General features: G+C 40.9%; 1 protein-coding gene across 1 annotated transcript in view; it reads left to right on the forward strand.

The window, feature by feature from the left end:
- The window catches only part of RTF1 (RTF1 homolog, Paf1/RNA polymerase II complex component), a 39,482-nt gene extending 15,192 nt beyond the window's left edge, over positions 1 to 24,290 (forward strand). The window contains 16 exon segments of the mRNA XM_075105563.1: positions 3,153 to 3,300; positions 4,808 to 5,012; positions 7,117 to 7,231; positions 8,862 to 8,973; positions 10,896 to 11,031; positions 11,639 to 11,816; positions 12,723 to 12,805; positions 14,016 to 14,103; positions 14,193 to 14,300; positions 14,885 to 14,962; positions 16,839 to 16,960; positions 17,335 to 17,392; positions 17,952 to 18,029; positions 19,157 to 19,252; positions 19,543 to 19,654; positions 21,489 to 24,290. Of these exon segments, the coding sequence (XP_074961664.1) occupies positions 3,153 to 3,300; positions 4,808 to 5,012; positions 7,117 to 7,231; positions 8,862 to 8,973; positions 10,896 to 11,031; positions 11,639 to 11,816; positions 12,723 to 12,805; positions 14,016 to 14,103; positions 14,193 to 14,300; positions 14,885 to 14,962; positions 16,839 to 16,960; positions 17,335 to 17,392; positions 17,952 to 18,029; positions 19,157 to 19,252; positions 19,543 to 19,654; positions 21,489 to 21,595 (1,824 nt within the window). The 3' untranslated portion in view covers positions 21,596 to 24,290.
- The last annotated feature ends 1,565 nt before the right edge of the window (positions 24,291 to 25,855 follow it).

Below are 25,855 nucleotides of genomic sequence, written 5' to 3' on the forward strand. Positions count from 1 at the left end.
ATATTGTTTGCTGTTTGAGGTTCATGGAGGTAAGGGAAACAGAGCAAGCAAATGCTTCTGATTCTAACTGTATGTGCATTTTTACTTGATGTTACATGCAAACATGTTGTTGCCTTTCTGATCTCTGCTGGTGTGCTGGAGCATGAGGAAGGGGCTCAAGACTCTGGTTTGGACTGCAGGTTGCCGCGCAGCTCGTGGCTTTCCAGTGTTGTCTCCCACTGCCATGGAGTAAATGGGTTGCACTGCTAGAACTGCTAGTCTATGTTATGTCTTCCTCTGCTGGGAGAAGAAACTTGGTGTTGGCTAGTCTCTCTCTGAACAATACAGAATGGTCATTCAGTGTCCAAATGACAGTGTATTGTCCCTGAGCCTGCAGAGCAATCTGTGAGCCTGAAAGAGCCTCACACTGACTACATCATGGTTTTGATGATTTCCCCCACTCCCTCCCCCCCCTGTAAGTTTTGCTCGACCCCTTCTCTTGCCCTGTAGTGGTACCAGGAATGACCAGGTATCCATGAGAGATTAAGGTAGCTGAATAACCCGGGAAGCACCTGAGGTGGGTGAGGAAGAATTTGGCTTTGTGACAGCACTGAAACTGGGAGGTAACAACCAGTTATTGTGACCTAAAAGATGTAGAGATGACTTGCATAAACAAAAGTGAGATGAAGTGTAATCTCGAGGGTGAAATAGAAACTGAAGCCAAATTTACTAGATTAGGGCAGATTATTGTTTTATTACTCTTTTTTTCACGCAGCTTCCTCTTCAGTCCCATCTTCCTGGACCCAGGTTCTCTCCACAGTTCTACTTGTGAGTCAAAGGCTGAGAACAGTGATCTGTAATGCATATATCTACAGCTGTTGAACATTTTATTAACGACTGAAGTCCTGCTGCTTTTATCTGATCTTAACTTCTTTAATCTCAGCATGACCTCTCAAGGTCTTAATATAACTGTGGTGTATACTATGGCTTTCTCTGTGCTTCTTCCTTACTATTCAGCATGCTGATGCAAGGTATAATTCAGTGTTAGAAGACTGAAAAGAAGTGGCAGAGCTCTGGGAAGGAGGCACCTATGCACCCCTGGTTCAAAGGGCTCCTCTGCTCCTTGCAAAATGCTCAGTTTCACTTTCTCACTGTTGTGTTTTTACTGGTATGCTGGCAGTAGGTAAGCTCTGGATGAAATAGCAAAAATGCACTTTTATGTAATACCTGTGAGTTGATTCCTTAACATTGAGGTTTGAGCAGATTCAGGCAGAGTAGAAGCTTGTTCTTAATTGATTTACATGGGCATAGTTAATGAGGAATATTATTAGGCAGCAGTATTGTAGCACTGAACAAGTAAAAGTTTAAGTGGAAGCCAATAGAGACTTGAGTGCAGACTCAGGCTGATACAAACTAGATGCTTTCTGTGCAGTTTCTCACCTATCCTGTGGACCATAATAGACTGGGGTAGCTGCATTGGGCATGGATTGCAATAGGCTCACCACTAGGTACCTGTACTTTTGCATCAGAAAAGAAAAGTTCTGCCTGGCCTTTGACAGATAGTTTTGAATGCATAGCTGATGCTTAATGAAGATTATGAAGTAGGTGGTAATATGGAAGGTACAAGGCTGAGTGTGGGAGAAATCAAAACCTATGAAATTCTGAAGATATTAGTAGATCAGGTAATCAGGTAATAGCTTCTAACTATTTGGTTGAGTTTTATTTTGCGTATTTGAACGCCAGGGTTCTTCGAAGATGGTACCTTATCAGGTAAAAGTGATCAAATTTGGTTAATGATTATTGTCTGCAGGGATGGACTTGATTCATGCCCCAGGAAAAGGGTGGGTGGGTGTGAAGCCTGAAGTTTGTGTGTACCAGAGGTCAAATCTAAAGATTTTTTTTTTTTTCAGTTAGAGTAGTTTTGAGCACAAGATCTCCTTTATGCAAAGGAGTATTTGCTCATTTGAATTAGGAATAGATATATATTTTTTTTTAGTAGGCTGTTGCTTGAACAGATGGTGATGTGCAAGAAAGGTAAAAATAACATACAGGTATGAAGAGTATAACAGTATATGTGTGTGTGTGTATATATATATATTTAGAAAGTAACTGTCTTATCTCTGAAGGTCTCGCACCTGTAGAATTTCTAGGAGAGGTGGTGAAGTGCGTTACAAAATATTGTAAAGCTTTAAAATACTATACAGGCAGTCCTTGTCAGTTCTGTTCTGTGGCTTTACCCAGGTAGTTGGGACAATGCAAAAATTCCAGTAAGAATAAGGTAGATACTAGCCCTTCTCCTGGGACTTCAGGATTTAAAGTTGTTACCTCTGTGTGCATAGTGGTATAAGTCCTGTACTTGGAAAATGAAGTCTAAGGTAATTGAGGATATGGTGCTAACAGAAAGTTAAAATTAAGACTTGACACTTGGGGTTTTTTCTTTTTTTCCTGATTTCTGTGACTCTGATTTGATTCTGACTTGTGTACATAGAGGCAGGTGGTGACACTGCTGTCTTTGAGCAAGTGCGCTATTGGTTTGTTGTGTAAAAAAATAAGTGCTGTGTACTCTTGGTAAAACTGAGATTTTGGAAAGACTGTCACGTAATTGGTGTGCCTTCATGAAATCTAAAATATGCTCTTGAATAAACTAGTTTTGGAAACACATCTGTTGTTTCTTCTGTTTAATGGTAGTAAACTGAAACTAATCTTTAAAAATGCAGTGGGACAGTTGTTTAAAATTATTTTCCTAGGAAAATGTCTTCAGTACCTATTTTCTCCTGGCAAATATTGCAGACTCTGAAGCCTTTACTGTTTTAGTAGGACACTCCTTTTAAACTGTGGGCTTGCACTGATAACTGCTCTTTTGTTTGTTGGTTGGGTTTTTTTCAAGAAATAACCCAAAGCAGCCATGAAAAGACACCGCCCCCCCAAAAAAAAACAAAACAAAAAAACCCACAAAAAAACAAAACCAAATAAAACCCCCCAAAACAAACTTGTAAAATCTTTTCATTTTGTAAGTTTCCTATTGGCTGCATTTTTTTTTTCTCTTGTATGACTGATGTCTTGCTGTCAGCTATTGGAGTGTTTCTCAGTTGTTTTTACTCCAGTGTTTTGGGGGAGGGAGAAGAGAGTGGTGCTCATATTTCATGATCCCTTTCTTGGTTCTTTCCTTGCAGTGGACTGTTGGAGGTTCTAAAAACAAAAAAAAGGGAAAAGCGGGTAAGGCAGAGAAGAAAGGAGCCATGAAGAAACAGATGAACAAAGCTGCCTCTTCAGGCAGCTCAGATAAAGACAGCTCGGCTGAGAGCTCAGCACCTGAAGAGGGTAAGATAACACGCGTGTGTCTACTTCCAGTGGTATTCCAAGTGAAGTGACCCCTTTGGCCACACTGAAGAGTGATGTAAAATGGTGATGTTAAGACTAATTTGAAAGAGTTTCTTTAGTCTTACGTCTAGTCTGGATGACTCTTAACCTTGCCGTGGCTTGAAGTGCATATAATTCAGTATAGCGTTGTTCTAAGTACTCCATTACAAATGTAACACTAAATACTTTTTCAGCTGAAGAATGTACGATGTGTTTCATTACTTGACTTTCTCCTGGAAAATTCTTTTCTTCTTTCTAGCATGTCCCATCTGTAGTGTGGGTAGCATTTTCTTTTATTCCCATTGATGTATTTTCCCATCCCAAACTTCTTGTGATGACAAAGTGAGAGGTGTATAGAGTTGCATGATGCCAATAGCAGCTTATCTTGTATGCATTTGCTCCAAATTGGAATTCTTGCACATTTATACTGACGTGGAAGAAGAAAAATCATTACAACTACTTTGTCAGAATTTTTTTTACATGAATATTGAATCTGTTTCAATGCTGGGCAATCTTCCTGTGTTCTTTCCTGTTTTCATCATGCCTATGAAGATTTGCAGGTGGTTAGTTGTGATTTCAGTTGATATTAAAAAAACAAAGTTAAGAAAGGATATGAAGGAGCCTACAGTTTTAAGTATGTTAAGCACAGCGGAGATAAAGCATGAAGTGACTGAACCTGTATGTATTGGTGCCTGCAAATCAATGTTTTTCACAGTGTAAGCTTGCAAAGCTGGAAGTTTCCAGAAATACTGAGATCAGAATGAAATGGGAAGAAAGAATCCTAATGTCTGCTTTTGCAATTTGGTGTAATGTAGTCAGGTGAGATAATCAAAGCACTTGGACTTGGATCAAGTTTAAAGTTGGTGTTACCTGATATTATTGGGGAGTCAGCTGTTTCCTAAGCACATGTGTAACTGGGAAGGCTTATTGCAGCAATGGAGCTAGCATCATAGCCTTGCCAGTCCTGAGGATAGTGTGTTTCAAGTTGTGATGCAGCAATTCATAGTGCTGTGGTCTTCAAATGACAAATTTCTGTTCCTCAGATTGCTATAACGAAGAGTATTAGTGGTGGTTAATAGTGGCATTTGAGGTGCCCGCACACACTTAAAAAGCTATGGCTGTACGAGCAATTTCTCAGGGACATAGCATATAGGCATAGAAATCTAACCCTAAGACCCTAACACACTAATGAAAAGGCCTCCTAAAATTTGCTTTCTCTAATAAGAATTTTTATTTATAACCCAATTTGTGTTTGCACGTAGTACCACTCATTTTATAACTTTTTTTAGTGTGTATATCTTATGGTAATAAAGTATTTCCTCCTGGGTTTAGTTTCCATTATATGTATGCTTTTAGCATAGTGGAAAAGGAGCATAAAATACATTCTTGGTATCCTTTGCTAACATGCTACAATGAAGTGGTTGGGCTTTGCCCCAGCTGAATATCACTGCCTTGTATTTTGTTTTAGGAGAAGTGTCTGACTCAGAAAGCAACAGCTCCTCATCTAGCTCAGATTCAGATTCTTCATCTGAAGATGAGGAATTCCATGATGGCTATGGAGAAGATCTGATGGGAGATGAAGAAGACCGAGCTCGACTGGAACAAATGACAGAAAAGGAGAGAGAACAGGAGCTGTTTAACCGGATAGAGAAGAGAGAAGTGCTAAAGAGAAGGTGAATTTTAGATCTGTTGATATTTGGTAGCACATGCATACAGGCTGTTGAGTATGCTGACTGTGGTCTCATGTTTGGGCTCCAAGTGTTCAGCACGATGAAGTGAATTAAACTTCATTGTAGATTTTTTTTGTGTGTGTAAACTGTCCTTGTAGCTAGTTGAGAAGCACACAGTAGGAGTTCTGCATGTTGTTGTAAAAGTCAGTAACTGAAAGCTTCTCAGCTGTTGAATATGCGTGGTTCTGTCAGCTACCATTGTAGCCATATTACTGCTTTGCATACTAGTTGCCAGACAGTCAGGAGGACTGCATTCTCTTCTGTATTTTTTGTATTAGCTGTCACACGCTCATAGTTTGGAAAAAGGCAAACAAAGCGTAAGGTGTATATAAGCTTCTGGAATTTTTCAGGAAACAATGATGAAGCGCAGTGTTAGGGTTGCCTCTGGGTGTGAAGCTGACTGGGGCCCTAACAGGAGAGAGAGAGAGAGAGATTGAAATAATGATGAGTGGTGTTGGATGTGTCATTTTCAAGGGATCGTTTGTGGATTTCTACCTTAGGTGTTGTGGCTTATTTTGTTTGTCACTGTAACACTGTCCTGTCAGGCAGCTTCCTTGTAGTAAAGGTATTTTTCTTCTTGTGTGTCTAACAGAAAAGATTTGGCATGTGTGGGGCAAGTTTTGTCCAGTTTCTTCCCTGCTCGGTGACTTCTCTCTTTTCTCACTTGCTGAGAAATTTCTCTAGAGGACTGACATCTGTTGAGTAAATCGTCTCAGTACAAGCTCCTGTCAGACTGTCCGGTTGTCCAAGCCGTAGTTAGAGCGCTGCCTGTCTGTCTGTAGTTTTAGTACTACTTCCAATATCTTCTCTAGTTTGCTGCTCTCCTAAAAGGGATCAAAATGAGTGAAAGATTTGGATTTAGATCAGGTAGAAGGACACCATATCTTTTAATTCCGTTCACTATTCCATGGTAACTGAGTGTCTCTCTTTTAGAATGAATGCTGAGAATACTTGATAAGGACAAGCTAAACAATCTAAGCTTGAGTTACTGATTTAATCTTAAATGTGTTTGTCCTGTTTTGTGTAAAAGGGGGGTTGGCAGTTAGAACTATGCATGGGGTGGTGGTGGGTAGTTATTTAACTTTCTGGTAAGTTGAATCTTTCAAAATGTGGTCTAGCTCTTTGTATGTACATTGTACTGTGAGTTCATTGGGATTACAGCAGACATTGCATAGGATACCATGCCTGTGCCCTGCGTGTTATGCTTCATGGTAAAGGCATAAAGGGCAACAAGCTCATCTGGCACTTCAGTTTCTTGTCTACAAAATCCAGGTGTAAGGGACTGAAGAAGAATGGACTGTGTAATATGCACGTGGATAACAAATTTTGAATTTGAGTTATTGGAAGTTAAATAATTTTTTTTTTCTTGTGTTTGTTCATATGCACACTTCACTAAAGCAATGACCAGTCCATGGTGCAGTGGTGTCTCAGTCACAGGACAGTTTCAGGGAAATCACTACTCTTCTGAATACAGTGGCTGAAAATAAGATTTCAGGGTGAGATATTTTGTGAAGGTAGAAATGGAAGTGGCTAAATTGGAGTGCAGAAACTGCCTGATCTGACTGGAATGTAGCTGCTGAAGGAGGACTCACTGACTTCTTTGCAGTTGTTCTTATACAGACCAGTGCCAGTAGGAAGGTGGAGTTGAAGCGTGAAAAAGTTAGCATGATAGTGGCTTTAAACAACCAAGTTTTTAGCTGTTGAGGTTCAACTAATATAAAACAGACAACTGTTTCCAGAGTTGGGGGCAGCATGCAACGGTCACTATACTGGCAAAGCTGAAGGTGGAGTAAGGACAGATTTCTGGGGTGTAGCTGTTACTTTGTGGTTGCCTCAGCCCTTTAGGTTAGCTTTTCTTCACCTTGCTTTTCCTGGGGAAGGAAATGGATAGGAATGGAGGACAGGATGGCATTAGAGGTTTATCCATCTGGGGCAAGCAGTGGAAGCATTCCTTACAGTCTACTAACAAGTTAAGCTGAGAGCATCTGAGTGGTACTTTGCTCACTCAGAGAGTGAACATTCTTTTTATTTCAATATCTGCTACTAGATTTGAAATCAAGAAGAAACTAAAAACGGCAAAAAAGAAAGAAAAGAAAGAGAAAAAGAAAAAGCAAGAGGAAGAGCAGGAGAAGAAAAAACTCACACAGATCCAGGAATCCCAGGTAGGAGATGAAACTGTCCTTAGTCACAAAGCCTTTTCCCTTGGCAATACGAGGTAGGATGCTGACTCTCTCTGCCCCAATGTTTTCACTTAATGTCACACAGTGTGGTAAGCAGGACAGAATGTAGTCATTTATATGCTAAGGCTATCTTTAGCCTTTCAGTTCTTTTGAAGAAACTAACATCTTTGGCCTGCTGAGGGGTGCACTGATAACTCCTTTTAATAAAAAACGCAAAGTTGCAGCTGTATCTAGAGTTGCTGTAATAGTCCTCCCATATGAGAACAGGAGAGCAACCTAACCTTTTGCAGTTACTTTAGCTAAACTTCTGTCATTCAGTCTCAAACATTACATACGCGATCTTCCTTGCAAGTGAAAGTTTGAGGGAGCAGGCCAGAAACCGCTCAGCTGTAGTCTCAATTATTTTGCCCACATGTACAATGAAAAGAATGCTTAGTTTCTACTGGTAGGGCTGTGAATGAAAAGCTTGAAGGCTGGGAGGAATAGAAGTAGTTCTATAGTTTTTTCCACCTCCAGTAGAGAGAGGATAAACCAGTATTTGGAGTAAGGCCTCTGTAACGGTAGTTTCAGATGGCTGAATTGGCTGTAGTTTCAAATGGTTAAGACCCCGCCCTTTACTATTTATAGACTCTGGGCACATAGGCTCCCAGAATGGGATGGCACTCGTCTTCCTTAACTCTAGCCATCTAAGAACTAGTTGATAGTGTGCAGTCATTGTCACTTCTGTCTTTGTGCAGTGGAGGAGGGCGTTTCCAACTGGCAGTTTGCTCCCTGTTATTTTCTAGTGAAACAGATGTTAAACACTTAAATCAAATTAGGTGAGATGAGTTTTCCCATAGGAACATGTTAAGTGGAGTGAATCTCATCTCCCTACCCCTCTCAACTCCATATATGTGCATGTGTGTATGTACTTATGTAGTCCATATATGTAGTACATAAGGTGTAGACTCATACATATATGTATATATCAAAGGATCTTACGCAGAGTTCTTCTACAGTGCCTTTTTTTGACTTACTTCAAATGACTGTCTTTTATGCTTATTATAGAAGCTGCTTTCTATGCTACCTGGTATTCCAGATAGACCTGTTAGAAACAAAATATTGGAAGACTTAAAACATTTAAGATTTGTATCCATATTGCAGACTTTACACGCAACTCTATTTCTGTTTTAGTATTTGTTAACAAACTTTTCAGTTTGCTACAGAATGAGAACAAATGCCTTGTTTTGGCCTTGCAGAAGGAAAAGCAAATGAGAAGAATATTCATTCAATTTTTCCTCATTACCTGTTGGTTATAGAATTACTTCTGTTTTATTTCTCTTGTCCTTTTCTAACCTTCAGGAGGAGTTTTGAGAGTAACACTTGGTAGCAGAAATTTTGAAGTGTAAATATTTTCATTATTTTGATATGAAGCAGAAAAAAAAATGCTGCGGATTGATTTCCCTCTCCCTAACCTCTATGAAAATGAACTTGAAAAAAACTGATTTCAAATGAAGTTTGTTAGTAGTTTCTATTTGAAAAGTTTTCAAAGTGTGCAAACAGTCTTTGTTTTAATGCATTTCAATTTATGGATTGCACTTGGTGTTGAGGGACTTCCTGTTCATATTTTTAGGTCATGTCACATAACAAAGAGCGGCGATCAAAGCGGGATGAGAAGCTAGACAAGAAATCTCAGGCAATGGAGGAGCTAAAAGCGGAAAGAGAGAAAAGGAAGAACAGAACAGGTATGAAAGTGCATTGCTATTGCTACAATTTTTTGAGGCACTGTTACAGCTTTTTCAAAGTGCTAACTTTCTGTTTCTAATTAATGCAACAGTCCTATACTTGGAGTGAATGAATTCCATGTCTCTGTTTTCCTTGGTCTTTTGCCCGATATGACCACAAAGGATATCGTTTGGTACCACTGATGCTCTGTTCCTCCCCCTCGATCCTCCCCGGCACTGTCTGAAAACAAACTTTCATCACAGTCCATCAAATGGCACTTAGTAATGTTTAGTTAACTTAGATTCTGTTATTTAATCTCTGAACCATCCAGACCATATTTACTGTACTTGTGCTACCTTGTCTACATTTGCTTGTTTCTTCACTGGCACATCATCTTGTCCGTCTTGCCACAGGCTTGTGATGCAACTCTTTTTTGCTGCTCTGCTGGGTTTTACTGTGCTCCTGGATGCCAGTGCCCACCAAAGCTGCTCTATCACTCCCTGGATAGAGAGTGGAGAGGGAGAGATAATAAAGTGAAAGGCTTATGGGTCAAGATAGGGACAGGGAGATCACTGACCAATTACTGTCATGAGAAAACAAGACTCGACTTGGGGAAATTAGTTTAATTTATTAGCAATCAAAATCAGAGTAGGATAATTAGAAAATTAAAAACCTACATCTTAAAAAACACCTTCCTTCTACCCTTCCCTTTCTCCTGGGCTCAACTTTACTTCTGAGTTCTCTACCTTCTCCTCTTGCCCAGTGGCGCAGGGGGATGGGGAGTGGGGTTTGAGGTCAGTTCATCACACTTTTCTGCCGCTCCTTCCTCCTCAGGAGGAGGACTACTCACACTCTTCCCCTGCCCCAGCATGCTGTCTCTCCCACAGGAGACAGTTCTCCATGAACTTCTCCAACATGAGGTCTTCCCACAGGCTGCAGTTCTTCACAGACTGCTCCAGCCTGGGTCCCTTCTCCGGGATGCAGTTCTTCAGGAACAGACTGTTCCAGCGTGGGTCCCCCACGGGGTCACAAGCCCTGCCAGCAAACCTGCTCCAGTGTGGGCTCCTCTCTCCAGCGGTCCACAGGTCCTGCCAGGAGCCTGCTCTAGCCTGGGCTTCCCATGGGGTCACAGCCTCCTTCAGGCATCCACCTGCTCTGGCGTGAGGTCCTCCATGGGTTGCAGATGGATATCTGCTCCACCATTAACCTCCATGGGCTGCAGGGGCACAGCCTGCCTCACCATGGTCTTCACCACGGACTGCAGGGGAATCTCTGCTCCAGTGCCTGGAGCACCTCCTCCCCTCCTTCACTGACCTTGGTGTCTGCAGGGCTGTTTCTCTCGCATATTCTCACTCCTCTCTCCAGCTGCAGTTGCACAGTGTTTCTGCACCCCCGCCCCCTGCTTCTTAAATACATTATCCCAGAGGCACTACCACCGTCACTGATGGGCTCAGCCTTGGCCAGCCGTGGGCATTGTCTCTGTCGGACATGGGGGAAGCTTCTAGCAGCTTCTCACAGAAGCCACCCCTGTAGCCCCTCTGCTACCAAAACCTTGCCACGCAAACATAATACAGCTCCTCTCCAAACATGAGATTTTTTTTCCCTTGCAAAATAACAATGCGTTATGTCATCATAATAGTTTTATCTTGCATATCCAGTTGTTATGCCCATCTTGTATTGCTACATGCAGTCAAGTTGGGAGACCAAATTTAAGTACAACTGAGATTTAAGATGCTTTTAAATACTTTGATTTCTCTCTTTGAATATATGCAATGGAGTGCTTAGCTTACTAGTGGACTTGAACACGTGGCTTTTGTATCCAGTGTAAAATTAACAGCTATTTGCCTCTTTTTTTAAAACAATAAGGTTTCAGCTCTAAAAGAAAGCTTTCATAAAAAACTCAGAGCTTGCTTTTTCTTGTTCTCTCTCCTCCTTCCCCCAGCTGAATTGCTTGCAAAAAAACAGCCATTAAAAACTAGTGAAGTATACTCTGATGACGAAGAGGAGGAGGAGGATGATAAGTCTAGTGAGAAAAGTGATCGCTCATCCAGATCCTCATCCTCTGATGAAGAGGAAGAGTAAGTAGTAAACACTGGCCTATGATTACTTGTAAGTGTGTGTTCAAAAACAGATCCACTTTATGTAGGTACATCCTGGTTTAGAGGATTGTTTGGGGGAAGTTCAGTGTCTCTAAAGTGGTTTTGCCGCTGAGCACACTTGCATTGCTCAGATTTGAGTCCTTGGCTTCTGTATCATGGTGTATGGGACTGACTTACCTTGGATGGGTTTGCAACTTCAGTTCCCTGCTGTTACCTTTAGCCCCGTTTACTGTTGTTTTCAGGTTTGTTTAGTCCTACAGTTCAGCAGCCGCAGAACCCCGGCACGTTAGCAGGGCAGAGATATGTGCTGGCTTATCTTAAAGCATTGGCCTATAAACTGCCTTGGCATGTGAGTCTTACTGCTTTGCGGTAGCAGGGGCAGTAGGTAGCAAGTCTGGGACTTGGCATTAAGCCTTTTTCATGAATGCTAAATTCACATATGTACAGTCAACTAGCGCACGATGAATGATTCCTTGTACTAGTAATTTAAAGAGTTAGTGTTCATGCTGCACCTTGCTCAGGACCTTTTTTTGGTGATTATGTCTCTACTGTTTTTCTTTATTCCTTCTCACCTTTTGCCAATAAGGAAAGAAGAAATTCCTCCGAAGTCCCAGCCAGTGTCCTTGCCTGAAGAACTGAACCGAGTACGCTTATCGCGGCACAAGCTGGAACGCTGGTGTCATATGCCCTTCTTTGCCAAGACAGTCACTGGCTGCTTTGTCCGTATTGGCATTGGAAATCACAACAGCAAACCTGTTTATCGGGTGAGTTTAGTTCCAAGGGATTTAGTTCTTCTTACAGTGCTGTGATGTAACATTTGCATCTTAGCAATTCTCAGGTATCTGTGATTGTTTGAGTGATAAACATAGAAAGATTGTTTATAAGCAGAATATGTAATTGCTGCCAAAGAAGTGGAGAAGACTGGTTTAAAAATAAATCTATGGGATCAGCTAGGTGGAGAGAGACATTTAGTGAAAGAGGGAGCACTAACAAAGCCTCTTCTTCCAGCTTCAGTTCATGCTATCTTGTCTCATCATCTGTATTGCAAAGTAGAGTTCAGGACTCTGCTTTGACCAAGTGAGGATGAGTAATATTCAGCCCTTATTTCTGGGAATGTTCCCAAGTTATTGAGTGGTTCTTTTTTCATGAAGCGTTCCTAGTACCTCAGTGTGCCTTAGAAGAGAAAGTGATTGAGAACACAGTTTTGGTTTTATGTTTTATTGCTGTAACTGCACAATCATAGGGTTCAATAATATTCTCTAAAATTGCATTTAGAAGGTCCCCAGAGGGGCTGTGTTTATGTGAGCAGCACTGGTGTATTTCATTTGGGACAAACTTTAACCCAAACCAGTGTTAATTGAAAAGGAAATAGAAAAAGTAGGAAAGCCTACATCATTTGGTCGGGAAGGCTGAACTGAGAAGACAGAAAAACTGCATCAAGTGTTCAGATGGTATAATTTGTCAACTCAAAGGTAATGCATGAAGCAACTAATTCAGTACCTGATAATGTACCCTGAAAAGTCTTGCTTTCCTTGATCTAGTTAGAAATGTTAGTTAGGTTACGGTTTTTGATCTCTAGTGAAAAGGCTTGAATATGCCAGGTATATTCCAGGAACACAACAAAACCCCTCTTGCATCCTTCCTCTTGTGCGTTTTATTCTGTGATACAGGTTGCTGAAATAACTGGTGTGGTAGAGACTGCAAAAGTTTACCAGCTTGGTGGTACCCGGACAAACAAAGGACTACAGCTGCGGTAAGATACCGAAGTAATCCTCATTAGTTCATGAATCAGTGTCCTTTTGATAGCAAATAAGGTTCTCTGTGTGGCTTGGAGATGAGAGCTAAAAACCAGACTGGCCCTTGCCATGCTGCTTCCTGCTGGAATGTTGGGTTGGGTTTGTTTGGGCTTTTTCCCCTTGAGCGTAATGGAAATTATAAAAAAAAACAAACCAAAACCAACTCATGCAGGGGCTTGTGATTGTATTGACATCTGAACAATTCATTTGCATTAGTAACCCATGATTGTTTGTCTATGCCTCTTGAGCTTTGCAATACTCTTACATCTTTCTCCACTGTTGTCATAATCAGATGTTAGAAATATGTATCATTTAAAGGCATACATGACTGGGTGTGGCACATGTGTCACAACAGAAAGTGGTACTTTGGAGGGAAGAAGCTGAATGTAGCATTGGATTTCACCATTGTTCTTATGGCCCTTGTAAGGATCGTGAGGTGAAGATTAACAGTTACAATACAAAATACCCTGGTGGCGTAGGACAAGAAGACATTAACCGTTTGGGAGAAACAGGAAGGCACGTGGGAAATGCATGTGGGTCTGCGTATGGAGTAAAAAAAGTCTTATCTAAATCTGTTGTAACACTCAATAACTTCTTAGGCTAATTCAGGAGGGACCTCCATGCTTTGAGTGAAATTTACACCCTGGCAACCAATTTTAATATTGGTTAGTAGCAGTATAGTAGTTTAGCTGGTAGTGCCAAAGGTAGCGCTCTGCAGAAAGTGTTTAGGGATTTCTGGCCTTGACTGGGCAATGAATGAAAAATTCAAAGGGGGTTGGCTCCAGCATTGTATAATTCAGTACTGCTTAAAGGTTACTTGTACTAGTCCAAACATGAAGGAGCTTTGTGTTTCTGAAGATGGTGCTGCATCACCAAGTAGGGTATGTAAGGTTTAGGTGTGAGAGAGGCCTGTTTCTGTTTCCTCCGGAGGGTTTTACTGCCACAACTGAGCGACTCACTGTCTAGTATTTCTTTGCATTACTACTAATTGCTGTAGGCTCCTGAACTGTGGCAGACTTGACTGAAGTTAGGAATAGATAGCATGTGAGCCACAAGAGTAGGCTTAAGTGTGTGGTTTTGGGCTTCTTGAATCAGTTTACATCTATAGATCCAAGATCACAGCTCTGTAAAGTCAGAGAGGTATGTTGTTACACTTTCTTGTTGCAGGCATGGCAGTGATTCACGTGTGTTTCGTTTGGAGTTTGTCTCAAATCAGGAATTTACTGAAAGTGAGTTTATGAAGTGGAAGGAAGCGGTAAGTTTGTCAGACTTCAGTTTATTCTTAGCAACCTTCTGCCAAGGATGCTTTAAGGGGAAAGTAACCTCTTTGTCCCTTGCGTTTAGATGTTCTCTGCTGGGATGCAGCTACCCACACTGGACGAGATAAACAAGAAGGAAGTGTCCATCAAAGAAGCCCTCAACTACAAGTTTAATGACCAGGACATTGAGGAGGTAATCAGTGCGTTGTAGTGAGGCTGTGGCAGTGCTTAAATGTGTCAGGAACTCATGGAGCAGAGCACTAGCTGTTACAAAGCAAAATAATGATGGTATTTGCTTCCAAAGAAGAAAATAAAAGGCTCAAAATGAAGTTGCGTAACTGGATAGAGTAGCTTGGTGATCCAGCTGTTTGTTTTGTGCTCGCTCCTGCTTGACTTCATCCTTTGTGTCCTGCTACTTTCTCCTGAACTTGTGTTGCACAGCTCTGAACTCCTAACCTGAGTATGGCAATTTAGTTCTCAAGTTCTGAAAAGCTAACAGCATCATAATAGGTGCATTTATCACAGTTTCTGCAGTTTAATACTTGGTTAATACTGACAAAATGTGACTAGCATCGGATTTTTGTAGGTCATAAGTGAGGGAAATTGAGCTGTAACTCATTACCAAGTCACAAATTTAAAAATGCAGCAGAGAGCATGAGTAAAATGCTGTGGCAGTAAGTACATTTCTTAGGTGATATTGATCTGTTGCTTCTAGTGTCCAAGTTTTGAAATAGACATTTCATCTTTGTGTATTCTTACTGTTTCCTCTGCTTACAGATTGTGAAAGAGAAGGAAAGGTTCAGAAAAGCACCTCCAAATTACGCTATGAAGAAAACTCAGCTGTTAAAGGAGAAGGTGAGAGATGAGATGATGCCTGCAAGCTTAATGCAGTCTTTGATTTTGAAGAACTGGAGCTCATCTGGATTTTGGCAGTAGTCAGCAGTAAGCTCGACTTTAACTATGCAGCTAAAAGGTGGATCTCAAGGTTCATTGCTGGGTTCAGAACACTCAGAACCCACTTGAAGCTATTGCATTCTTTTTCTAAGGGCAATTGCCAACAATTATAGCTGTCTGGTTTTTGTGTCCTTTAAACAAGAAGGTTTTAAGCTGTTCTGCTTTAGAAAATCTTTTTCTTTTTTTCTTCCCCCCCCCCCCCGGTATCCCATAATAACATTTGAAAGTGGATTTCCTATACTTTTCAAAACAGGAAAAATAAGTCGTGTTAAATTATCTTTTATTCAGGGGTGACTGAATTTTCACTTTATGGCCAATAATTTATATTTAAAAGAGTAAGTTGATGAAAGATTTACTTGCCACAGAACTGTGTTACATGTAGACCTGAAACAAATAGACCTAACAGTGCTGAGAAGCCAAAGCCAAGAAGTGAAGTAAACGAGCAGTCTTAAGTATCTCTGAAGACAGACATAACCTGTTCTGTTTCGTTTTATTTGTGCAGTCCTTTTTCAAGACATTTGTGCTTCATATACAGTAAAACCAGTTTGTATTAATTTTTAGGTCTGCATTCACCTGGCTGGAGAGCAGCTCTGTTGAAAGGGACCTGGGGGGCCTGGTGGACAGGAAGCTCAATAGGAGTGAACCGTGGCTGCTGCGGCCAAAAAGGCCAACAGGGTGCTGGGTTGCATCAAAAAGGGCATTGCCAGCAGAGAGAAAGTAGTCATTTTTTTTCTGCTCTGCTCAGTGCTTGTCAGGCCACACCTGGAGCGCTGTGTACAGTTCTGGTCCCCTCTATACAAAAAGGATGTGGCCAGGCTGGAAGGGGTCCAGAGAAGGGCCACCAAGATGATCAAGGGACTGGGAAGCTGCCATACGAGGGTAGGCTGGGAGAGAAAAGGAGGCTCAGAGGGGATCTCATCCCCATGTACCAGTACTTAAGGGGCAGCTACAAAGATGATGGAGACTCCCTTTTTACACAGAGTCGCATGGAGAGGACAAGGGGGCATGGACACAGGTTGCTCTTGGGGAGATTCCGACTGGACACCAGAGGGAAATTTTTCACAGTGAGGACAGTCACTGTTGGAATAATCTCCCCAGGGAAGGGGTTGACTCGCCCACTTTGGATTCTTTTAAGAGTCGTCTGGACAGGGTGCTGGGCCATCTTGTCTAGACTGTGCTCTTCCTAGAACAGTTGGAATAGGTGATCCCTGAGGTCCCTTCCAACCTGGGATTCATTGATTCTTTCGCTTAACTGTATTGTTTGCTCATCATTTTATGATGCACAAATATGTAAATTGTTAGTTTTCCATTGCGGAAGAGTGCAGTTGCTTTTTGTTGTCACCAGGTGGCATAATAAGCACCTGTTGTTGGTCTGGTGGCCTTGTAGGGGACTCTCCAGTTCCCTGGAATAAGTGGCAGCTGATGGTTGCAGAAATAATTATTCCTTTCCTGAGCTGGTAAATAGTGATATCAAATTTTAATCAAACCTGTAACTTAAATCATCTAACTGATTTGCCCTGCTTGTGCTGGGACTAGTGCTCCTATATCTTCCTTAGTTTAAGGGGTTTCAGAGGTTTTCAGAGTTCTTCAGACGAAGAAGTCATGTTTTACCTTGAGCTGTCAGGAGAGATTAGCTCTTCGTTGTATTCTTACCACGCGGGGTAGAACATGTGCAACTGGAGTTGGGTTAGCTACCTGATTCATGGGTCTGTCCCTTGTTTCTCTGACTAGCTCTGTTGTAGAAAGTAGTGCCTAATGAGTTACTGTTTGGTTGAAGGCTATGGCTGAGGACTTGGGGGACCAAGATAAAGCCAAACAGATTCAAGATCAGCTTAATGAACTTGAAGAGCGAGCAGAGGCCCTGGATCGTCAACGAACAAAAAACATTTCTGCAATCAGGTAAGAAGCAGATATTGGGAATTTTCTGTCTTAAATAGTACCACCAAAATATGCAGATACAGAGGAGAGAAACTCACGCAGTAGTGAATTAACTGCAAGATTTCCTCTTCTTTCCTGTACAATATATCAATGAAATGTGTATCATGATGGCTCTATTAGTGTTTGACTATCTTTACTTCCTTATATCTGTCATTGAGTTAAAACCGTCAGAGATGCAAACTCTCTTCCATGTACCCCAGGTAGCAGTTCTGTTGTAACAAGAGTAATTTGCGATCAGGATGAAGCTGCAAGAATGCTGTCCGGCATTTTGTTATGTAGGGATTGACAAAACTTTCTTTTTCTTTCCCCCAACCTCCTTTTTTTCCTTTCTGCAGTTACATCAACCAGAGAAATAGAGAGTGGAATATCGTTGAGTCTGAGAAGGCTCTTGTGGTAAATAGCGCTGAATTAATACTTCTGTACCAGTAGCGATGAAATGATGCAAAGGGGGATAACTGCATGGTGAAGTTACTAAATTTTTAAAATGATCTTTCATATAGGCAAATGACATGATTTTAAAGTAGATTGCTTCATCCTTTTGATCAACTCAATTATCAGCAGACTACTGGCTGTAATAGTGACTTAGTGCATTTTGTATGGGAAAGAAATCAGAAAAGAGACTTCAGGCAATAAAACAGTAAAGGAAATATTCAGTTCTCTGCAGTAACGCTTCTATTAAGGAAAAGTTAAGCTTGTTAACAAATGGTTAAGCCTTAACTACCCTGAGAGTTGTGCAACTATTTTCCATGTTATATTCAATACGGACAGTTTTGCCCTGTGAAGCATAGGACAGGGTGTGTCAAAATCTTTCTAATCTGTAATGTTGTTGCTGGTTTTCTTCTGGTCTTGATATTATATATAGCTGAGTGCTTGCATGGGTGGGGTGCTGTGGGAGGATTCACAAGGGTGCAAGTAGCTAACTCTGCAAACCCATGTGCTTTTTCTTCTTCAGGCTGAAAGTCACAGCATGAAAAACCAACAAATGGACCCCTTTACCAGGCGGCAGTGCAAGCCCACAATAGTGTCTAATGTGAGTGTAATACTTAGGTTCGATTGAGACAATCTGCAGAGAAACAGAACTCAGTGTAATGCAGAGAGTAGGAAGGAAAATGTTGTTTGTATTCATTTCAACTGTGCCATATGCTGTTAATGCTCCAGATGCCAGGATGAGGTACAGTTGAATTAGATCCTGGTCTCACTATTCCAAAAGAAGGAAAAAGCAATATTTTGGGTTTTATTTAAAGCAAAGTGCGAAGGACATAAGTGATGTGGGTATGTACATGGAGAAGCAACTGTGGTGTAGACTTCTGTAGTGAATTCTTCTGTGTAGAATTACTCAGATTTAGTTAGCTCTTGGAGGACAGCTTGGTTTAGGTGTGAGTTTTGCTTCTAATTGAAACGTTCCTGAAAGATCTGTGAGAGGAGAGATGAGACCAGACATTTTGAGCCTGTGATGGATAAAGTAGTTTAACACAAAATTCCCCTGTGGTACTGCGGCAAAACCTGCTACTGTAGTCCCTAGCTGTATAGATGATGGATAGCAAGATGATCAGCTTCTATTTCTAAGCAATCTGGTTTTGAGTCCTGTTCTGGAATAGTATATGGTTCTGGTATCAGTACTTAAAAAAAACTGGTCAGGTTGCTTCTCATCAGTCTCCACAAACTAGCAACAGCATACAGAAGGAATTTTATTGCAGGGCTTGAATTAAACAATTATTTCTGAAATAATTTTTTGTTAGGAAAGAATCATAACCAAGTAGTTCTATTGTGGTAGACAACTATTATGTAAAGAAAATAACCTTCTAAAGATTACTTCTCTCTAGTAGAGTTTTTCAGCCAGAACTGTAAGGTGAAAGCAAATCCATCTAATAATAGTGGTAAGCCTAGTCATGGGAGCAAACCATATCAACAGAAAATGTATTTCTCATTTTCTCAAAGAAAGACTTTGTGAAGGATAACTTCTGGTTTATTACTGTCAGATGCATTGCACAGGTATCAGGGCAATTTCAGTTGTCTCTGAGATCCTGAAGATTGGGCTAACTGATCTATAGCCTCTTATGGTTTTAGATTCATGGATGTGAGCACTGTTTTAATGAACTGGCAGTATAGTTTTCACCAATTTAAATACAGTGATTTTTTTCTTTTTGCCCTCTGTAGTCCAGAGATCCTGCTGTCCAAGCTGCCATCCTTGCCCAGCTAAATGCAAAATATGGGTCTGGTGTATTACCAGATGCTCCAAAGGACATGAGTAAGGCAAGTTTCCATTTCTGTCTCTATTACGTTCCTCCCACTGTCAACATTTTGCTCTAGAAGCTTATGACTAATGGTAGATGTGCATGCTTCAGTTCTAGAAATAGATATCCTGTAGAGCATTATCATAGAAAAGAAACAGCTTTTTCTTTCTTGGGGAAAGAAAATTAAGTTTCTCTAGCAGTATGAAAGCTAAATTAAGTATGTTTGTGACAAGTGGGGAAAAAACATTTTTATTGCTTTTTATCTGGACAGACTAAGGGTTGGAGACTTACCTGTAGTTTTTCTTTCAGGGTCAAGGGAAGGATAAAGATGTGAACTCTAAATCAGCCAGTGACCTCTCAGAAGATCTTTTCAAAGTGCACGACTTTGATGTAAAGATTGATCTTCAGGTTCCCAGTTCAGGTAGGTGTTACACCTGGGTTTGGGGATGTGATTGCCCAGCTCATTGTGGTAGAGCTCCCTTCTTTCAGAACAGTTCTTTCAATATCATTGGTGGGTTTTTGAAAATGGGAGAAAGGACTCTGTGTTTGTCATCGTGGCAAGTATCTTGAACTGAAGAGGAGGGGATGTGTGCTAGTGACATCCATTGAGAAAACAAGAACAACTGTATTGTGCTAGACTGAAAGCGTGTATATCCCCATTTCCTTGCTCCAAATGCTAAGGGAGAAAAGGAGGTAATGAGTCTACAGTATCTATGACTTGCCTAATCTTTGGGGAACAGATGAGTGTGTTGTATTTAATAAGCCTTGATATCTACCTTGATACTTACTTCATTAATTTGTCTAATCGCTTTTGAGGACAGACAAGCTTTGGGTGTCTGTCTTGTTCCATAATCTGTGTACATGTTATGTGGATAAATTTTTTTGTTTGTTTGATTTTGCACCTGCTGTTTTACCAAGCTGCTGTTCCCTAACTTTGGTATTGCAGACAGAATTGAAGCAAAAATTTAGGGGAACCGAAACACTGGGCAGGGAGTGAAGGTATACTTATAGACACAAACTTGCTGACCCTTCCTCTTTGTGATCTTGACTTTGAGAGCCTGAGATGTGTGGCAAGAACAGCTTAGTGTCCTCAAGTCATAGGATCATTTAGGTTGGAAAAGACCCTTAAGATCATTGAGTCCAACCGTTAGGCTAATACTAGCAAGTCCACAGCTAAACCGTGACCCGAAGCGCCATGTCTACATGTCTTTTAAATAGCTCCAGGGATGAGGACTCAACCACTTCCCTGGGCAGCCTGTTCCAATGCTTGACAACCCTTGTGGTGAAGAAATTTTTCCTTATATCCAACCTAACCCTCCCTTGGTGCAACTTGAGGCTGTTTGCTCTCATCCTATCAAACTGTCTTCCAGTGGAGGAAAAGCACGGGAGAACATCAATGCAATTTGACTCATGAGGCTTATTTTTTCTAGCATTACTGGAAGGATTAGAGCTAAAGTTTCTTGGAGGACAGTGACTTAAGTACTGTGAGAATGCTCAGAGACTTAAAACCTTATCAAAAAGGGAGAGCAGGGGAGCTTGTCTTTCCAAACTAGGTCAAGTTTGGATATAAGACTACAGAATGAGGTAGGATGCCAAGAATAGGAGACTTCCTGTAGCAGACAGTGAGAGATATGATCTTCAGAGAGTTAGCAAGCAGATAAGGGTGAGGTGCTAAAGGACACTGAAAACCACGAAGGGGGCTGAAAGAGAAGGATGAGAGAAACACAGTATAGGTAGAGGTTTAAGTATGGCTGTTTTGTTGTTGTTTTTTTTTTTTTCCCCTCAGACAGAACACCATTTTGGCATCTTGCTGTGTGCGGTCTTAACAGAAGAACCTGGGGATTGGTTAAAATGTGTACTGTAGACATGGATAGGAAGTTTGACTTCTTATTTTCCACTTATTATCTGTCTCTTTGTGCTTGCCATTCTCATGGGATAATGATTTATCCAAGATCCTGGAGCTGAGCCTGAAGGCTCTGTTTGTATTGTGATTTCAGTGTGCTACAGAGTAGTTTTCCGAAGAAATTAAAGAATACTCGTCAGCAGAAAGCTGGATTAACAGAGCCAAAATTGGGCATTTTTTATCTATGAATATAAGTGAACTGATACTGCCTATATTATTAATCAAAGTTCAAACCTGATGTGTACTAGAGAAGCCAAACATCATTTTGTGGGGAAGCTGTCAGCAAAAGCAACAAGTAAAATTCTGTAGTTCTCATGTATTTTGGTCCTTACTCTTTTCTTATCCCCAACAGAATCTAAGGCACTAGCCATCACCTCCAAGGCTCCACCAGCAAAAGATGGTGCCCCTCGGCGATCATTGAACTTGGAGGACTACAAAAAGAGGCGGGGGCTTATCTGAGCATGCCCACTCTGCTGCTTCTGATCCTGCATGCTCCATGATGATGTCCTACCTTTTCTTCCTCCCTTTTCAGTTCTCCCTTCTGGGTTGGAGCAGCAATGGAGCTGGGAAGAGACTCTTTAAAACTGCCAGTCATCTGTAACATAAACCATTCAACTATTTACTGTATAGACCTCCCTTCTTGCCCTTTCTTCCTGCCCTCCTCACAAATGTGGACCTGTGCTATTTGGGGTTTTCCCATTTCTTTTAGTTTGAGTTTTGTTTTTATTTTGTTGATGCAGCTCGTTGGTCCACTCTGTGTTCAGTATTAGCCTGAGGTCTGGATTTCCATAGGAATCTCTTGGTGGTCGCAGAATCAGCACTTGGTGATCTCCCCTTACGTACCACCACAGGCACGGTGAATAAACATTGGCGCAAGACCTTTGTGGCTGCAAGGTCATCTGCACTTTCTTCCTCCTCTTCTTCCTCCTTCATCCTAGCTTTGGAGAAGGGAATCTTCAAAAACTGGCTTAGGTTCAAAGTGTAAATTTTTTTGGGAGGGTTGTGTGACTTTTTTTCAGGTGTTTTTTATCATTTTTAAGCTGCAGTACTATTTGTATCCGTCTGTCACAGTTCTTTACGGCTGTTTTGAATTTCTACCAGCTGTACTTGAGCATCTGAAATTGCAAGAAAGAAACTCATTAAATGTGATTCTTCTTACTAAAATGGCTTGGCTGATATAGCTGTTTAACTTCACGTTCCCTTTTTTACTTACACTTAACTGATGAGAGAGAGGTACACAGCTCTTGATGTGGGATTTGTCATCTATAGCACATCTGGAATCTCCAGTTGTAACTGAGTGGAGTAGCTTTTTCTGGGATGGCCCTGAGGTGCTTATCGGCTGGGCTTTAATTTCTTCTCCAAGCCTCCAATATTATATATATTTTAAGTCATTGTGTCTTCACGGGGCTCCAGCTCACTTTGTTTCTTGCTTTGTGAACCATTTAAATGGGGCTTCTAAAAAATAATAATAATAAAAAAAACCCAAACAACAACACTTTGTGTGAAAGGGGAAGGACACAGTAGAAAGGTCAGTGGGTAATGTATGAGAGGTAGCTGATCCACATTTTTCATATATAAACTGGTACAAGTGGAGTGCAACACTAGCACAAAGATTGTATGGCTTTATGGAATATTTGACTGGACATAAGGTGACAGCTAAATTATCACTCAGGTGTTAAAAAACAAAATCGAAGTGTAAATATAAGTGACATTTAACAAAGAACTTTTCCAAACAAGATACAACTGAATATATGGAGCTAAGAACTAAATTAAAAGACAATTAGAAGTCTAAAACGTTAGAGGCCCTTATTCAGGTAAGCGTGCAAACACGTGTTTGTTCCTTCTCAGGCCAGTACTTATACAATAACTTAAGTACTGAACTAGGTAGGAATGTTTCTGGGGGACCCTGAAGAGGGAAAATGCTGATGCTCTTCTTCTGTCAGAGCATTACTGTTTCTCTGAAATCATACACCGGTTACGTTTAAACCTGTGTTTGATACTTTCTTGTTGGATTCTTAATGAAACTTTAATCTAGTTCTTGTTTAACTTTCTCTTCCTTTTTTAACAGTAGCTTTAAAGAAACATCATGTAATTGTGTGCAGATTGATCCTATGAACTGTGTATAAAAAGAAAATCAACCTATGAAGCAGCTCTTATCTACCATGTAAACAAATAATTAGGACTCCTTCAATACTTATTTACTGAATAGTCCATATTTCTCGGACACGTGGGTTATTCTGTGAATACGTAATCATAGACTGCTTTATCTGATGGCCTATTGCAGCTTCTCTGGAGTTATAGTAGGCTCTCACATAATGTACTTTTAACTTTTTTAAGAGTGGATTTATTGAATCTACCATGATAACCTCATAGGGGGCGTTGTGATTCACTGTGTAGATATGCATTTGATATGATTTTGGTTTTTTTCAACAGCTTCATTGATGTTACAGATTTGTAATAAAAAAATCTAAACTTGTTTTGCAATAGCCAGTTTTCAAAATAATCACTCTCCAATGCTTTGCAGAAGTAACTGCAGAATCAAGTGATTCAGGAACTGATTTTTCCACAGAAATGCCTCAGAGCCCTGAGGTGCAGTGACAAGTGGTCTGTAAAGGTAAAGTTAACTCAAATTCAGTATTTTGAATATGCTTGCCCTTGATGTATTGGTTTTAGGTAACTGCTACATTTGGTAACACAGAAATAGTCTGTACTACAGTCAAAATGTCGATGAGACCTGTACAGCATTGCAAGTAACTTTAGTAGAGATGACCAAAACAGAGGAGATGCAGTAAGCTTAGAACGCAGATCTGAATGATGGACTATGTCCTAGTTATCTGCAACTATGAAACTGCCACTTACCCTCTCAAAGTCCTCTGGATTCTGCTGAAATACTGTTTCGAAGAGAGGCACAGTCAGTAAATTATGCAGACCTCTTATATTGAGAAAAATACATCAAGAAAATGCTCTTGAATAGTTACAGAACTGTGTATGAAAGCTGTAATCTTTTTTCCTTTAAGTGCATGTAAAGGTGAGTGACTACACCTCCCACTCGTGAGAGAGGGAGAGATGTTTGCTTTGTTTCACTGGTGTCCTAGCATAGTTCATCACAATTGTACAGACTTCTATAAATAAACTTGGTTTGTTGGTTTAATAAGGTTGACTGTTTATCCCTTGATCTGAGGTACTAAGTGTTTCCTGTCTGGAATTTGTTTATTCAGGAACTGACACTTCATTTATCAGTCTGGACATTTTTATTTAAAATAGTAATGCTGTAAAATAACAAGTAAGCCCTTTGCCAGAGCGGCTGACTCCTGTATCACTCTCTAATGACTGGAGTTGCTCCTTATCACTAGAATCAAACAGAGCCTCTTGGAAGGTCAGTTCATTTGCACCTCTGCTGCATCTCACAAAAACATGGACTTTGCTGGTCTTGTAGAAACCCAGACTACTTTTGTAATCAAAGATGCTAAAGCATGTAGCTGAACTTGAAGCTACTGAATGAGGTGAAGCAAGACTCTTCTCAGGGGGTGCTTGGTGGGAGGAAGAGACACAACAGGCATAAGCTGAAACAGGACAAGTTCTGCCAAGATTTAAGGAGAAACTTTTTCACCCTTAGGATAGTCAGAGAGTGTACTAGGTTGCTCAGAGAGATTGTTCTGTTTCTGTTTTGGAGGTTTTCAAGAGAACGCTGGATTAAGCCACAAGTAGCATGATCCAACCTTCTGGCTTACCCAGCTTTCAGCAGTAGGGTGGACTGGAGGCCTCCCGGAGCTCCCCTCTGACCTGAATTATCCTATGATTCTATAAGTAATTTCATATTGCTTTCTCCAGTTTTGTCCATCTTCCCTGTGTGTTACATGCAGCATGCAGTTTGTCTCAGATGTGGTGGCTTACTATGAGCAGCGCCACATTTCCCAGCACACATCCTTTCTGAGACTCTCTGGATGTGTACCTCTGTGCAGTTCATGCTATGGCTGGCTGTGAACAAAATTGTCTCTATGGATCTATCCCTGAGCAGGCTGGAAGACTCTGCCTGTTCACACTGTAGAGGGAAGAGCCCTCACTGAGATTTTGTTCACAGTGTTCTCCTGATGCACTTAGAACAACAAAATGCACTTTGAGTTTTCCACCTCCTTATGAGCTTTTTTTAAAGGCATGTACTTCTGAGCTGCTGTGCAAGGTCACAGTTTTCAAAGAATTTTTAGGAAAACAGGTCTTGAGGATGTGTTGACAGTTTTTAACTGGCTTTGGGAAGGAAAAAACGGTGTGCCTCAAAGGAAAAGGAGTGAACTAGCTGTGAAGACACCTAGAAGAAGGTGAGAACTGAAAATGAGGATTCTGCAGAAATGCTTTACTGGTTGTACATGCTGCGGAATAAAAAGGCACATGGATGTAATCTCAAATTTGGGCTTCGGCATCTTTGTTTTTCTCCCCCATCTTGACTAGGTGATACTTAAGCTTGTTCAGACCACTTTAAACTTTGCATTTTGGGGTTTTTAATTGTAGGGAGAAAAGCGATGTAAATTTGATACTTGAACTACTGATACATATGCAGTCTTACTACCTTCAGCACAGTAACTTAAGTCTTTTAGAGGGAGATGCTTAAGTAGCCAAATAAAAAAATGGAAATTCACGCATTTATTTTTTATAACATTCACTGGTTCTACCTTACCACCATCATTATCTGCTTGAGATTTTAGCCCCACCCCGCCTCCCCCC

This window comes from Phalacrocorax aristotelis, chromosome 10 (assembly GCF_949628215.1).
Source record: "Phalacrocorax aristotelis chromosome 10, bGulAri2.1, whole genome shotgun sequence".
Lineage (NCBI taxonomy): Eukaryota > Metazoa > Chordata > Aves > Suliformes > Phalacrocoracidae > Phalacrocorax > Phalacrocorax aristotelis.